Source organism: Taurulus bubalis (genome assembly GCF_910589615.1).
Source record: "Taurulus bubalis genome assembly, chromosome: 7".
NCBI lineage: Eukaryota > Metazoa > Chordata > Actinopteri > Perciformes > Cottidae > Taurulus > Taurulus bubalis.
The window spans coordinates 4525278-4542182 of NC_136595.1; the positions used below are offsets into that span (position 1 = coordinate 4525278).

At 42.5% G+C, this 16905-nt stretch overlaps 1 protein-coding gene across 1 annotated transcript; it reads right to left on the minus strand.

Annotated features, from left to right (window-relative positions):
* Positions 1 to 1338: 1338 nt before the first annotated feature.
* Positions 1339 to 16573, minus strand: tprg1 (tumor protein p63 regulated 1). Its single transcript, XM_079220747.1, has 6 exons — positions 16535 to 16573; positions 15814 to 16024; positions 13758 to 13849; positions 11388 to 11564; positions 2440 to 2593; positions 1339 to 2329 (listed from the first exon to the last, which is right to left on the minus strand). The coding sequence occupies exons 2-6, from the start codon at positions 16015 to 16017 to the stop codon at positions 2135 to 2137; spliced, it is 822 nt and encodes a 273-aa protein (XP_079076873.1). The 5' UTR covers positions 16018 to 16024; positions 16535 to 16573; the 3' UTR covers positions 1339 to 2134.
* Positions 16574 to 16905: the final 332 nt, after the last annotated feature.

Consider the following 16905-nt stretch of genomic DNA (forward strand, 5'->3'; position numbering starts at 1 on the left):
AATGACCTAACATGTGAGATGATATAATTTATTTTATTTAGTGAATCCAAATAAATTTTACCCAGATTTTATTATTCAATTCAATTCATATTGTACAGCCCAAAATCAGAAATGACTAATTGGCATCACACATACGACATCCTCTGTCCCGGGAGAAAAGGGGAGAGCAACAGAGGAGGATTCCTCTATCAGGATGGAAAAGTTGCAACATGTAAAAGTACAACATGTGTACAGAAAATGATCTTTTACATGTTTTTGTTTCGATTTATTTATTCAATTCTTTTTACTCAAAGTTGTAATACTTAAAATCTAATCAATTCTATTACGTGTCACTTTGTTGCCATCATTTTTTAAGTAACCATTGGTCACATTTTTTAGGGTGTATATATTTATATTGTTGCTTAAAAACCCATCTATTTTTAGGCCTCTGCTCGAAAATTGCATACCCAAACTAAAAAAGGTATATCTCTGCAACCACTAGGGCTATTTGAATAATGTTGGTGTTATAATAAAAGAGTATAATGTTGGTGTTATAATAAAAGAGTATAATGTAAGTTGTGTGTTCTGATGTGTAAATATCAGTCTATATGTTACTGGTTATGAGTAAATGAAGAAGTGAATTATACAGTTTTTATAGCAATATCTGCCGTAGAGCCCATATGGGCGCCACAGTTTTCAAGGGGTTAATAAATACAAATGAAGTGTTGCCTGTGTCACATGGTCTTCTTGCTCCTGAAAGTGGAAACTGTGGATGTGTTACGACAACAACGTTTTAATTGCTACATATTTTACTGTGAGCATTTTGAAGGTTTAAAAGACGGTCATGTTTAAAAGCGGTTTTCTGTAATTAGACGTTAACGTTCATGACCGCATTTCTAAATTTAAAAAAAGGTAAAATAAATCTGTGCATATCATTTCCTTGTTGTAATACTATATTGTGAGGGAAGAGGAAACTATGTTTAATCACTGATATTCATAAGCAAAATGTGACACACCCTTATACTCTACTACTTTACTGTAGTTCAAGTAGCTTAATAATCAATACTGCATATTCAACCATGTTAGTCAACGTTGTAGAATTGCCAATAAGCCGAGGATTCTCTCACTTCCACTACACTGTAAAACCTCCTGCTGCTATGTAGTCAAATCAAAGGACATTTTATCAGGAACTTAAAGCAGCACTAATATAAAATAAATAAATGAAATAAAATGGCTGTGTAATGTGAAGGAGGCCATTTGTATTAATAAACTATCACCCAACTAGTTCAAGCCACCAGGACTTGAAGTGAATTTGGCACAGTGGTCAAGCGGTGGAATTACAATTACCGGGTCCAAAAATACTTTTCCCCACAGACTAACATTGGGAAAGATGTTTAATGTTTAAATGATGTGTCTCATTGACATTTGCCTCACTGTGAGAGGATTAGGATTCAAAATGTAGCAACCAACTCCCAGTTACGCTCTACTGTGTGATGATAATATTCACTGCAGCAGCAACAGGACATGCATTCTTGCCTAGTATGGACATGGTTAGCGTATGATCATAAACAGTGCAAAGAAAAATATAATATATATATTTTATACCACTACAAAGGACAAGAGAACAAAACACGCACTGTGACACATAAAACACACAAATCAAGGAGGAACTCCAAAACTGTAAATGCACTGTAAAAATAAACAGCGGATGATGAAACTATAAACTGACAAATGTGCCCCCGTGCTCCGGTGAATCTCTGAGGGGCTGAATAGCATGGGAATGAGATTTTTAACAGACACACCGGGGGAAGAACAAAGGAGCCCCGTTAGGAAATTACCATACCGCTGAGGAGCAAATACAAAGCGCCCTGAGAGCAGCGCGAGATCCGCCGGAGCGGTGCTGAAATGCGGATGTTTCACAGTGGTAATAAGCATAGGGGGGAGATCATACAGTTTGTTTTAACCTCACACAGAACATCCTGAGAATCCAGGCTTCAACAAGACACTAAAGCAAACCCCAATATGGAAACGTCTTTGGTCAACCCTGAAAGAATTTGACTGAACGAACATACAAACATGAATTCAAGGCGTCTTCATCTTTCCCCCTCCGACTATCTAAACGACAACACAACTATTACATGAAAAGCAGAAGGTGTTAGAAGCCGAGGTTTCCTCGAGCCATGCAGTATCCCAGTTTGTTCTGGTTGCCGAGGAAAGACATGATGCCCACGTAGGCCTCGATGTGGATCAGCTGGTTCAGGACCAGCACGCCGTTGGCCTTCCCGGGGAACGGCTTCACGGCGTGGGCTTTCTGCGCCGCCTCCTTGAGCCGCTCTTGAAAGCTCTGCATCTGTAACAAGAGGGTGGGAGGACCAGGCAAGTAATCGCACATATAAACACATGTATTTCCTGTTGGCAGCTGTCTCGCCTTGGTCAGGCTGTGGCGGTCGCTCTACTCACGTCGCAGAGGGCGGCGAACTCGGCGCTGAGGTCCTTCACAGGGTGGTCGGTGAAGGTGATGAAGGGGAAGTCAGTGGCGAAGGGGTTCCACCTGGAGGAGAAGGAGGGTTCCCTCAGCCGGTCCCAGAAGACCCGCAACCCGTCCCCCGCCCTCCTGGACATCAGGACACAGAGGAACACACACGTCAGTGTCACGACCGACTCAAACAGGTGAGTCACCATATAAATTACGTTACTTAACATTACTACAAACATTACTGACATTTTTTTAATAAAAAACTAACCAAACTGCAGTTTGTATTTTCAGATTTTCCGGACTTAGTTTTTTTGCGATTCCTGCTTTTGATGAACATGTTTGAATTGAAATTCAATTTATTTGATCTATTCCACTAATAATTGTAGATGGACGCAGACACAGAAATATACACGATCCCTGAGTGAATAAATGAATAATGTAATATTCAAACTAGCTAGAATGGACACGCATGCTGAAAGAACACACACGGCCTTTCACCCTTGGATTTAGCATTTTTCACATATTGTGTTTGATCTACACCAATGACCTTTTGGGAGCAAAAAAATGTATTTAAGAACAGTTAAAAGTACTACAAAGAGAAAACCCCAAAATGTTCCCAACTTCTCTGTGCCTTTCTGTACATAATAATAAATAAAAAAGTTTAAAAGTGGCATCAGCTTTTGGGCGCCTTATATTTTGAGTAATTAAGATACTATGCAGTTGTGTGTCAGCTCCACCAATGAAAACGTGACATGCACAAATGTCCTTTTTGGGATAATCTGCTTTGTTGTCAGTTGAATATTTTGCACTTTTGTCTGACGTTGACGGGCTTGTTGAACTTTTCCCCCCACAGTCAAACTAATGCATCAAAAGAAAACACAACTTGCTGTTTGCTCTCCTTTTTCAAATGTAAGAAAAGGTTACCATGTTGTTGATGGCAACTACAGGCCAAGGATCTGTTTCCAACAGCAACCTGGCAGCTGTTAACATTATGTTTGCTTCAACATCAGTTCACATTATTTCCCCAAAAGGCGGACCACTGCATCTGTTGGTTCCATGTTAACAATGTAAGAATAATGGGGAAAGAAACGGCACTAATCTGTCCTGAGGGCAAATACTGGATGTGAGTGCTGTCTCATGTTTACGGTCCTTGAGGTAATCTACGGCGTGTTCCTCATATTAAAGCAAATACCGCAGGCTTTCATGGAAAAGCCCCGGGGTCATATCTTCGCTCAGCCTAATGAAACGCCAGAAGAAGAGAGCAAACCAAAGACCTCTGAACGCTCCTAGATCCCATCTTTGAGATGATGCTCATCTGCATGCTGTAAAGATTCTCTCTCTACTGTTTGTCCATCAGGTGTGATCTGTGGCTCTCATGTCGCTAAGACTGTCTCATACAGTGTCTTCGATCAAAAGGTGAAGGGTCACCGTGAGTTCAAAACACCCTCCTCTGCATCTCCTTTCAGAGCTGTGCGATAATTATTTTTTTTAACAATGTATTAAAAAAATCTTGGTAAGTACAGAACAGCCACCACTTCCCTGAGCTCCCATAGTTCATAGCAGCGCCGCAGGAGCTTTCTTCAGGATCCAACCTCGAGCAAAGCTGTAAAGTTTGTCTAAAGTCTGTGCCAACAAAAATCTACGACACAACTACTTTATTCCGGCACCTCCAGCTGAGTGGGAGGCGTGTTTGGCGCCGCGTGCACAAGAGCCGATGAAAAGCATCCAGCATTCACGGAATCGTTTCCTGTGAGAAGAAGGCGAGTTCACGTTTGTAACGCGTGTGAATGGAAACACATCCAACATGCTAACTCCGTCTGAGACGGTCTTAAGTTGAGCTGGTATTTTGTGTTTTTTTCAACGCTCCAATGAAGCGTCCTAATCGTATGTAACGCCGTTGGACGGTTCCCGGGGAAATTTAACACCATAACTCCATCAACGAGCGCTTGAGCGACGCTACGACGATGTAGCTAACAGTGTTGTTGCTTTTGTTGCTAGCAGTGTGAACACAGCGTCAGTGTATGTGTGTGTTCAAAGGAGGATATTTATAAAGTTAGGCTTGTACTATAATGTCCCAATCATGAATTATTGGGATTAATCAAAGTTGAATTGCTGGGTTGGTCATCTTGGGCGCACTTCCACTATTTTATGATATTATATATACCAAAAGATTAATTGATTAATTAAGAAAACAATGGATGACAAACAATTCATTTGTAACACAATATGCTCCTGGTATTGTGGGCATGAAAGGTTTTAGAACAGGTAGCTTAAATCAAGTAATCTGATTGGTTGACAGACGGTGTTGATGCCAGAGAGATTGTCATGTTTCATTGTAAACATTATTTATCATTTAATAAATACTATATCTATAACTGTAATATTACCATAGTTGATGAACATTTCATAAACGCAAAAGCTTACTGAATGCATATCCAAAATGCCAAGACTTCCACATTTCCTTCGGCACTGTGTCTTTGTTAAAACATGCGTGTCATGTGTTATGTTTTTAGAGTCATCTGCCGCAACACAAACAAATACTCAAACCCCAAATCTGCTTTCTTAACCTCTTAAAAGCAATATAATAGTTGTGTAAACATGGGTCATGAAGTGAAGCTTCTTACTCTGAATTGGCCGTTTTTTTGTGAATCGGATCTGAACAACTTTAACAATGGGCAAAAAAAAAAAATGGAACTCTGCAAAGTCTTATCTATAATGAACCCGCTGGTTTGCATCCAAAAGTAAGAAGGACGATAAATAAATCAGGGTGCGGGAGATTTCCCCAACGGTGTTCCGATTTCTTTAATGAAGTGTGTCACACTTTGACCAGTTACACCTGAGGCGAAACAATGGTGGATCATAAGGGCGATCAGCTCTACCTGTTTACACAAGAACTATCCAACGTGCTGCTAAACATGTTGCGCCTCCTCCAGAGCAAATTGTATTTTATTTGACCTTTATTTAACCAGGTAAAATCAATTGAGAACCAATTCTCCTTTACAATGATGACCTGGCCAACAGGCAGAAGCACAGTCCACACAAAGTGACAAACAGCACAGATACAATACAGTATGACAAACACATGAGAACACGGCTAAAAACAACATAGGTAAATTACCTATGATTTGTTGCAGCTTTTGTTTGAACATGTTGAGAGAGATGTTAGCTTGAGCGTGTTTTGTAGTGAGTTCAAGTCAAAATGGAAGGAGTTATGACCAAACACAAATGTTGTGCGGGGAGAAAACTTAATCTGAATGGGAATAATAAAAAGCTTTGGCCAATTCCAACAGACTGACAAGCACCTCGAGAAAGAGGCTCAACCGGAGGAAACGCAGCTTCTATAACCTTCCACACTGTTCATGGGAAACGCCAATAAGAGCAACGCCGTATTCTGAGCTTAAGGGCAAAGTGACGACAGATTCCTCCCTGGGACTCATAAGTCAACGCAGCAGATATAAACATCAACCCGTCTCCAGTTGTCCCACACCGACTCAGATAAAAACAAACACATGGGGTGCGATCGCTGGTTGGTCAGCCATCCATTCACGTCTCCATCACCATGTGGAAGCACGACAGAGGGAGAAACAAGGGGGTGGACTGATGACTAGAACATAACAAAGAGCTCGCTTGTTATACACAGCTTCCCTACAACGTCCGGGCCTTGAAAAGACATTTACATTATTCATGACGGAGCTGCTCGTGCAACCCTCCGACGCCTAAAACACACAGCCGCGGTGCCGCGGATGTCATGATGCAAAAAGCTGTGATATCATAGCTGCGGGCTGTTGGCAAACACGTTTCCACCCCGAACATCAGAGTCCACGAGCGGAAAAACCGCTCCAAGGTGTTTGAATTTAGAGCAGCGAATCCCAAAAAAAACATTATACGCCTATTGGTGAAAATTCATGTGTGTATTTACATTTCTTTTTGCAATTTATGCCGCGGAGGTCCTGTTTATGAAAGTGCAGTTGAGGTGAATTACACGGAGTCAAGTAATTGAAGGAAGCAGGGAGTGTGAAATTTCACCCTTGGTGCAGATGATGAAGAAGTGCCAAACAAGTGCCGGAACTTTTATTTTCATCTATTAAGCAAACTAATTTAAAGTTCCTCATCTGTCGGTCTAAAATGTGCGATGCCAGTCCTCGATGTCAAAATACCAAGGAGGTCTTAAGAACTTGTTGCAATGCTCCAAATATTTGGGTTTACACAGGTCCATATTCAAATTCACACCAATATCCTAGACATATAAATACGGCAGTAAATAAATCTCCATTACAAATGACATTCAAATTGAACACATGACATACAAACTAGAGTTATGGCTTTGCTCTCCGGTTGGCAGTGTAATGTTGCCCGTGGGTGCTTCCAGAAGTTAATCTGGTTGTTTTAAGACGAGGTTAATGTACAACATTTTAAAAGGCCATCCCGCTGACTTTAGAGCTGAAGTTTTGGTTTACTTATCATGAGGAGTACTCATCGGGGGCTCTCTGAAAGACAAAATTGAGTTGCAATATGGGAAATGTAGATTTTTGTACATAATCGAAAGAAAAGTCAGGATGTCTGAGCCTCTGTGTGCACATTTTATATCATTATTTCCATAATCTGTTCTGGTTTGTACCAACATTTTAGGCAAGTGCAAGACTAAATCACAGCGCCTCTCTTTTTACTTTTAGCGATGCAAACTCAGCCTACATTTCTTTCTTTACTCGATCACAGCAAAGTGCGAGTTGCGCCGCTCTATACAGAGGAGAAGTCACGCCCCCTCCAGAGTCTCCGGTGGGACACTATTTTGGGAAAAATATATTGCGTGAAACATTGCACGTCACCATCGCGGGCGCTAGCTTGGGTAGCTCGTAGGGGTGGGGGAAAAATCGATTCAGCATAGTATCGCGATAGTTTGCGTGGCGATATTGTATCGATACACGGAAGCCAAGTATCGATCTTTTTTGCGCCGTCCGCGTGTAAATCAAACGTCTGGACTTCCCGTCACTCGTAGCGGCGCTGCTGCACGGCGCACAGGACAAAGTCCGCGACACGGCGCTGGTCAAAGACGTTAACTCAAGCATGAATCAAACTGGCTGCTGGTGCTCTCGTAGCGCTTGAAGCGGCCGGTGTTGCGGATTAACAGACGGCCGTGTTAACTGGTGACTTCCGGCCGAAAGTCACCAGTTAACACGGCCGCCTGTTTATCCGTAACACCGTCATCCCGACGCAGTTCCTGGAGAAGTAATATTATGACACGACGGTGTTTGATGCTCCGACCTCTTTGGGATTTCCACAACAAGTATAAAGCAGAAATAGTAGTTATTTTCACCGGTTTGGCCCTAACAGAATCTTTTTAACCTTTTTCGCAGCAGATTATCGAGCAGTAATCGGTTTGTGGAGCTGTGAGCTCAAAAGTGGAGCGAAGCGTAGAATAAATACTCCTCTTCCCATGTTTGCGACGTATCTATTTATTCGACTGGTCCAGCGACGTCGCCCCTCAAACGTGACCCCAAAGGTTTATCCCCACCAAAATAACCAAAGGTGTGTAGTTTGATCTGGTTTAGGAGTGAAAACAGGACAACTGGTGGTGTGTGTGTGTGTGTGTGTGTGTGTGTGTGTGTGTGTGTGTGTGTGTGTGTGTGTACATCCCTCTTACTCTTCTGCTTCACATCGCTGTGGCTCTGATTGAGTCATCCTCTGCTGAGGTGCATAATGCTGATGAATGAGATCTTGAATAGCCACCATGTACTGACTGCCCTCTGCTGTCTGAACGCGTAAGCTGCTTGTTTGTGCAGAACGAGAGGAGGACCGCTTGTAGAGAAGCTGCAAAAGACCTAGTGCAAAGACTGTCATACCCTATTGATCTGTATATCAAAACAGTGCAAATGTGTAAAAAGCCCACTTGAGTCAGCAACGTGAGGAAGGAATTCTAGTTAACAAAACTGTTTGAAGTCGTTGGACACAGGGAGCTAAATAAGGCATCATTCCCTCTGAAATCTTAATTCTGAGATAAAGAAAATGAAGAAACAGTAGAGCTGTGCTGGGATCATTTCCAATAAAAATATATTTATATATATATATATTTCTTTCAACAGTTACTGAAGCAACCTCTAGTGGGGCTTCTTTAAACCTCCACTCCCAACTCTTTCAGGCAGGAATAACAAGATATGAAGTGCCGGGTAATTAGTTTGTCTAGACAGTTTGGAAAGAAGGCACGTTGAACACAATCTCTCTCCACAGATGCAGAATATTCTGTGCTTTCGCCGTCACCTGGAGATCGCGCGGTGAAAACAAAAAATCGTCAGCAGTAAAAACACAGGCGCTCCCTCAACGATATCTATTGGCATCATGGGCGTTTCAGGGAGGCGGATGGAGCCGACGCCAAGTAACGCGCCCCACAGAGGGAGTTCGATATCCTTTGTTCTCAAGCTGGTGGCCCGGGAACACCAAGGGGTCAAACGTTCATGAAAGTGCTCTCAGTCTCAATTCAGTGAGCTGATATCATCCATAGACGTCTACGGTGAAACAGAACTCAAGCACAAGAGCCCCGCTGAGAGGACAAGGTCGACTTATGTGTCAGATGAGAAGCTCAACATCACTCTCCCGTTTGCCCGTTGAGGCGGCAACAACCGATACTCATTATCAAAATGGGTATGTGACTCATTTTGATAATGAGTATCGACTAACTGTACCTGAGGTGTCACTAGGCGGCAACCTCTGGTTCTGCCGAGTACGGAAGTGTCTTAAAGCTCTCATTCTCTCTACTGACCAGCAAGGGGCGACTCCTCCGGTAGAAAAAGAGGTCCAATAGTTGCAAGTCTTCTTCAATACAGCATGATGCTCATTTAGTAAATTATGGACAAATAAACTATAAAGCAGGGTATGCTTTAGGGCGGGCTTACTTAGTATACGGTGTCTCTACTTCCTCCCCATTCCAAACATGGTAACTTCTGTTCATTGGTTGCGACGAAAACATGGCGACGGCAAAATCCACAAACCAAAGGGTGAGGACAGGATGACTACATCCACTTCCTAAATACAGTCTATGGGTGTCACTCGTTGAGGTGAATCCTCAGATAATTATCACCTGACGCTGCTGTTCTCCTTCACCTCCATTGGAGCTTTGTAGCACGATTAGCGTAAAGGCTGAAAGCAGTAGGAAACTCTAATGCTCAGCTAAAATCACGCTGTTGTTTAGTCTGTATACAACTAGGGATGTAGTTGTTATACTAATCTAAAGTATTCATCACCTCCTGGCTACCGGTGTTTAATTAAATGAACTGCATGCCTTGCTGTGTATAAGAGACTCATTCAATGTGTAAGGTATGGCTTTACTAAATTAGTAATACAAAATAAATACATTGATATAACTGTATTGAGTAATCCTTAAAACAATAAATCCTGCACTATCGGCTTTTTTTCTAATTATTTTTGACCGGGGAAATAAATGTTTTAAATGCACCAACAAATCGGTCAAAACCTAAACAGGAATTACAATACCAGTATATAAAGTCTATAGTACATACACACAGAATGTAATTGAATAGATCGACCCCGTTGTCACCAAAATCCGATCCAGCTCTTCGAGTCAGTATCGGCCCGATATCAGTGCATGCTTAAACGTTCTTAAAATGTAGTGTACCCGAAAAAGGAAAGCGACATTAAACATAGCAGCAAAATCATCTTCACAGCCTGACTTTTCCTACTTTTCTCTCACATTGATTTTGTGATGTGGAAACAAAGTTTCTTGTACCATCACAGCAGTGGGGAGGATTCGTTCTCGTATACACATGAACTTTAATGTAGATCAATTTTCTGCCAAAAATAAGACAGAATGACCTAGACGAACAAAAGAAGGCGCTTCCTGAGGGACAGGCAGAGAAGAAGACGGGGAGGAAGTAGTGAAGATGAAGACAGAGAGGGGAAGTGTTTGAGGGTCGAGTCTTTCTCATTCGAATCCGTCTCTTTGCTGTTGGACTCCCGGGTGGCTTTCACGAGCGCGTTATGTATAATTCAGCGTAATGTGCGGAGATAAAGCCCCCAATACAGGCCGCGTTCTTCTAAGCTCTTCACAGCGCATTACGTTTTATTCATCAAATTAGTTTTAGTTGGTTTGGTATTCCCTGAGCCGCCGTTAAAAGGTTTGGATGAAAGGACTACATTAATTTTGCCACTAATCAGTTAAGCGACAGCTCCAAGTGACAGCTTTGCACTCCTTACCCCTCCCAAAAAAAAGAGCTCTCGCTGCCTCGTCGGTTTCGGGCCGCTCGCTCCGTGTCCCCGGCTGCCCCGCCGGCTGCCCTCCGGCTGCCGGGCCTCTGCACCAATCCCCCTTCACGGCCTTCTGATGCGCCGAGTCACCGCTCTCACTGACAACTCCGATCACTGTCCATACTTTCAAGTAAACCATGCATACTTCCACCTTTTGAAAAAAAAAAAAAGGCTGCGCGTTACATTCTTCATTACATCCTCTAAAAATGATCACAGAGCTTGAGAACACAAAAGTTACAATATCCCAGGAGCAAACAGGGCATGTTTCGTGTTGAAGCTCAACGGTTAATCGTGTGCTAAAAGGGATTTTTTACTTTTGTGAAGCAAATTAGAGCACGGAGCAGATAATTAGGGCTAATATTTGTAAATCTCCAAGTGAGGTTTTTTCATTTTTTCCCATTAGTGCCGAAACACTCCGAAGATCAATTTTTAAAATAGACTCGCTGAACATGAGTGAAAAAGGAGACGGGACACCAGAGATCCAAAGCTTTCTCTGTGACACAATGCCGCTCTGCTCACTGATCACATGCCGACGTATGTGCCTCTATGAAGTTAAGTTAAAGTGTCAGAACTTTCCTGGTTAACGTTTATCCACCGCAAACTACAGGACCTTGTGAGGTAGAAGCTGCAGATGAAGGTATGAGTTTACTGTTGACGGGCTAAGGAGAGGACCTACTGCAGCAGGGAGGGCTTCGGGAAGCTGAATTGTCCGTGGGCGATGCGGTCTATAATGTTCAGCGGGATCCTCTGGATTTGCTCACAGTTGAACATGACGAAGTCGTACTTGAAGACCAGGAGGGAGTGGTCCGTGATGAGGACCACGCGCTCCTTCTCATTGTTCCAGTGATCCACCCTGAAACACCAGAGAGAGAGAGAGAGTGTGCTAGAATCCGTTCTTGGTATATTTTAATTTTGACACATTCTTTACCAAAGTTTTGCTCCATTTCTTTACAGTGTGAACTCTCACCCCATAGAGCACATTCATGTACATCCAATGAGTTGGTCTGATCCCTTGAACATCTTTATGTCTTTATGTATGTAGCATATGTAACAAGCATAAGCAACGGTATGCACTAAGTTTTCAGTTCATTCGTTAATTATTTCACTGTCGGAGTGTCCAGTAGATTAAAGTATTTAGTTTAGACTGCAGACATGGTCCCAACCAATCTACCTCGTGACTCCTGAAATGAAGCAACGCCGAATCCCCCGTCACTGGTAGCATATGTTCACCGGTTATAACCAGTTCAACCACTGTGTCATTTTCTTTTCTTTGTTTAATATCGAATTTTTTTCATTTTTTAAATTTAAAAAAAAAAAAAGGTAAAATAAATCTGTGCATATCATTTCCTTGTTGTAATACTATATTGTGAGGGAAGAGGAAACTATGTTTAATCACTGATATTCATAAGCAAAATGTGACACACCCTTATACTCTACTACTTTACTGTAGTTCAAGTAGCTTAATAATCAATACTGCATATTCAACCATGTTAGTCAACGTTGTTGAATTGCCAATAAGCCGAGGATTCTCTCACTTCTACTACACTGTAAAACCTCCTGCTGCTATGTAGTCAAATCAAGCCGGGCTCATGTGGCCAACTCTGAATGAAACACTCGATTGCTGCTGGCAGCCGCGGGTCAAAGGAAAAGAAAGTTCACTGAACAGCAGCGGCATCATGGGAAAGATGTGGGTGAAGAGCTATGACTGTGCTAATGAAATGAGTTCGCCCAAACTTGACTGGGCACGGCGTCGCGGACGGTACAGAGGTGTTACAGTGATGCCCCGTCAGACCGTGGGTGGTCTGACAAGCTGCGGACAGTTGGTCTGACAGAGCAACAACACTAAGGGATGTGCTGGACTACCGGCTCTACTGTAGGTACAGGCATTAAAACATCCACTCTATTTGTAAGTCAACATTTTGTATTTTATGATCAGTGAACGCATACACAAATGGGATCTACATAATCAAATGAGATACTGATGATAAAAGCGAAAGAGGAATAGTCAAAGCAATAAAAGCATCATCTTCCTCTTTCTAAAGCTAGCGACAATACTCAGCAGGGCCGGATTTTAGGAATGGTCTCATGCGCCTCTAACATAAGTCACCGTCCTTCCTCTGGGGAAATTCTGCAGCAGCGTCACAGAATTGCCATGTAATGCACTCTCTGTGTCGCCAGACATCCTACATCCAAGTCTGCAGCGACGGCAACTGCGGGGCCAAATGTAGGACAAGCGTTACCGCGTGTTGGACAGAGCTGCCTAAATGGGATGCATTATTAATTCTCACACGGCCGGCCTTTAAAATGTTTCCTGAAAGCTTGTGCGGGGAGTGATACAACCCGACGGCTCGCAAGTGCACTTGGGAAATGCCTTTTCTAGTCGTGTCATTTTGCTCCGTGTTGGAAGCAGTTAGTTCACTGCTGCTGCACTGACTTGTGTGACATGCAATATGGTATGAGGCTTAATTAATACGGGAGTCTCTATCAATATGGACCTATACTGTAGTAGGTCATGTGTAGAACCTAAAACTCCCTATGGGCAGTAGATTATCTGCAGTTAAACTGTACATATGTTAATGATGGATTATGGATGAGCAACACATGATACTGTAACCTGTGCATTTATAGTTGCCTCGTCATTTTCAGGTGACAACCTTGTCACTCCAGTTAAGAAAGAATTTATTTGATGGTTCTTCAAAAACACTTTATTATACCACCTCCCCAATGTAGTATGTACAAGCCTACGTTCTGAGACCAGACCTCCAGCGTGTTCTTGCGGCTTCTTACCAGTTGGACGTGCCAAGAAAACATCCAGACTTTGGTTATACATGGACCGGTTGGCTCGTAGAAACGGCCCTGGTATATGCGTCAGTAACCCACATAGGACTCTCTGGGTGACATGCCTGCAAGCCTTCTCCAAGTCCACAAAGCACATGAAGACTGGGTGGTCAAACTCGCATGACAACAGACCTGCAAATATAAAAGGGCTGGTCCACTCAGCCAAAGTTGAGGATTTTTTACAGAGCCAAAAATGGCACAAACTCACTCTGCCATCAGCCAAACGTTGTGAATGCTGCCATCTACTTCTTCATCCACCAGAGCTTCAACGTCTTTGACGGCCTGTTTCAGAGTGCCAGGCTGAGGAGACAGAAATGCACGGGTGTCACTTTCTAATTTTCCATTGTGACAATCACAATGTGTGACAGAAAGCTTAAGGGGTGATCTTTGAGGCAGACGCACTTCTGGGACTGGCACTCCAACAAAATGTCAGCGCGTCTGTGTGTCAAACAAAATGACAATAAACAAAAAAACATGAAGCCTCCGCATATGAAAATGACTGCAAATGAAGAACGCTGAGTGTGCAGCTTCCGCGTGTATAAACCTGAGTAACAGGTGTTTGAAGACACAAGAGAAAGCTTCTGTACGTAATACACTACACAATCCAAATGTTTCACAATGCGATCCACACTCATTTCCACGACTGTCATTTCTGGAACATGGAATTATATCCTTCCACGTTTTATTATTTCAGTCGCAAGTTAAAAAGATTAGGAGTTCATATTGAGGGTTCCTGACAGTCTGGTGCTGAGCCAACCTGGCAACATATTGCAACCCAATCCAGCCGTGCAAAATAGTTTCTACATATCTGCTACTTTGGTAATGTATTTTATTGTATTGTGCTTGAATGTGCTGTACACTGGTGTATATAGTTAAATAACTGTAATGTGCATTAGTTGTATGCCCATCATTGTTATAATAGCCCTATACTGTGGCTCTCATGCCAGGGAGTGGAGATGCTACATTATTTTATAATTTGTTTTAAGCGGTGCATCACCTGTTTCATATACCCCAAGGTACCTTCTATGTGCTGTTGTTCTCCTGAGCAGTGGTTAGCTAGCAAATATGCTAACTGACAACAATGATATTGTTAATATTTTTGCCACAATGTGTGAATCAACTTATTTTCGTATAGATCCAGGGAGGTACCGGTAATTATAATACGTGATGCTTTTGAGAAACCATTGCCACTGAAGCAAACTGTCGCTGAAAAGGAACAACACGCTGTTTTCACTTGGTGCTGTTCACAACTTTTTCCAGCTGTTCCAGCATCTGTTCATGTGAACCATCATTTCGTGCTGAAACTGGGCCGCTCACAAGCCCAGCCATTATCTCATCAGCCATTATCTCATCAGCCATTATCTCATCAGCCATTATCTCATCAGCCATTAGTCTCATTAGCCGTTGGAGACATTAGTCTCCAAAGATGATTTGATTGCAGTTATTGTTCTAAAATGAATTACTCAGCATTTCATACAGTGGGGTAACAATAACAGTGACACAATGTTGAAATACAAGTAAGTTACAAGTAAAAGCCCTGCACGAAAAATGATTACTAAAGTGAGTGCAGAAGTTAGCAAAATACATTTAAAGTATTAAAACATTACATAAATATTATGCAGCCTTTTGACAGGTTAACGTTGTTATTTATGTTGGATTTTAATGTAGTCTAAGTTAAGCTTTATAATCAGCAAAACAAGCTTTTCATTGTACAGAGTAACACTGTTATCTGTGTATTTGACAATACAAATATTATGAATGTTGAATCTTGAATCTTGAACCAGCGTTACATCCTTTTGGGTTAAATACAGTGTTTTATAATTAGATAATTTAACTTAATATAACTTAATCGAAATATCGCAACCAGCAGTCGAGCTAACTGCTAACTTAATTGGGACTGCAGATGAAAATTAGCATTGAGCTAACTCTGGTACAACCGATTGCTAAGCTAACATGTATGTTTGATGTTGTAAATGGCCAATAAACACTAAATAAATTAAATACACAAATAACTACAGCTGTCAACTGTAGTATGAAGCTAATGTTGTCCAAGTATAACCTAAGTACAAGTAACATTGTACAATTTAAATAAAGAGTAGTAAGTTGGGGACAGTAAAGTTGTACCTAGCTTAATTTAATTTAAATAGACCAACACTTGTTATTCTCATGAATGTTTTGCTAAAACGTGGTGTGGATTTTCTAAACCTGGTCAAAGTGTCTCAGTGACCCATTGGCAGCACACAGAGGGAAGTGACCGTCTTTACCCTCAACACGAAGAACTTCCTGGTCCTAAACTGCTGCAGCGTTGGCTCCACGGAGAGGTCGCTGCGCTGGGGGCGGGACGCCGCGACCCCCTCTGCCCGCTCCTGCGTGCCCTCCGCCGGGGCGGTGGGCTGCGTGTCCTCGGGGCAGAGCTGTGGCTGCTGCTGCTCACTCGCTGGTCCTCTCTCCTCTTCCGCTTCCGCCATGGTGGGGCTGCAACGACACCTCTCAACATTAACAACACTTACATCTTATTTAGGCTATCACGTAAAAGACTGTCCCGTGCACGCTGACCCCGCTGCAGGGCAAGCGTATATATAGCACGTTTCAACAACAAGGCGATGCAAAGTGCTTCACATAAAACCATTAAAAGCATCGAAACATGATGCAGAGAAATCAGGATTTAAAAACAGTTAAGAAAACATTAAAACGGTCAAAAAGCAAAATACAAAATAAAAGTTGCAGTGCAGTTTAAGAAATACAATGCAGTAGTGAGACACAAAAGTCTTCAACCTGGATTTAAAAAGGAGCAGACCTGCAGCTTTCAGGAACCTTGTTCCAGATATGTGGAGGCTTTCACCACTTTTTAATCCGAGCCTCTGGTCGTCACCTTTTTGTTGCACAACTCCCCAGTATCGAAACGTGCACACACTGCGACACATATTCTCTCCCCACGTCCCTCGGAGATAAAACGTCAAAGTGATGGTAATAAATACAGCTTACCTGTCGGTGTCGCGGAGTGTGTGGAAGGCTCAGCAGGTCTGGATCCGAAGCAGCGCAGGTGCTCAACTTCCTTGTTCCTTGTGTGTTTTAGGGCGTGCGCCACAGGGCCGCAGGACGCCTGCTCGTGACTCTGATTCATGTGTGATACATACACCTGCCCACGAGCTGCTGCACCTATACCATCTATAAATAAAACAGGCTGCTGGTTTGGGACCGGTTATATAATGTACTTAATTAAAATCATCTCAGTTTTTTGTGTCGCCTATTTATGAATGTTGAGGGCTTTTATTGCACACCGCTCACTGCAGTCTTTGTGAAAGGCCTCAGAATGACTCCACAAGGTGCATGACCAGATTTACCTGTTAGGATGC

What these genes read in the sequence shown, in the direction of transcription:
- tprg1 (XM_079220747.1), bottom strand. Translation starts at nt 16,017, where the DNA reads ATGGCGGAAGCGGAAGAGGAGAGAGGACCAGCGAGTGAGCAGCAGCAG. An exon ending in CCGAAGCCCTCCCTGCTGCA is followed by an intron (nt 2,594 to 11,387) that starts GTAGGTCCTCTC and finishes CCTGATGTCCAG; the next exon opens with GAGGGCGGGGGACGGGTTGC. An exon ending in AGTTCGCCGCCCTCTGCGAC is followed by an intron (nt 2,330 to 2,439) that starts GTGAGTAGAGCG and finishes CTCTTGTTACAG; the next exon opens with ATGCAGAGCTTTCAAGAGCG.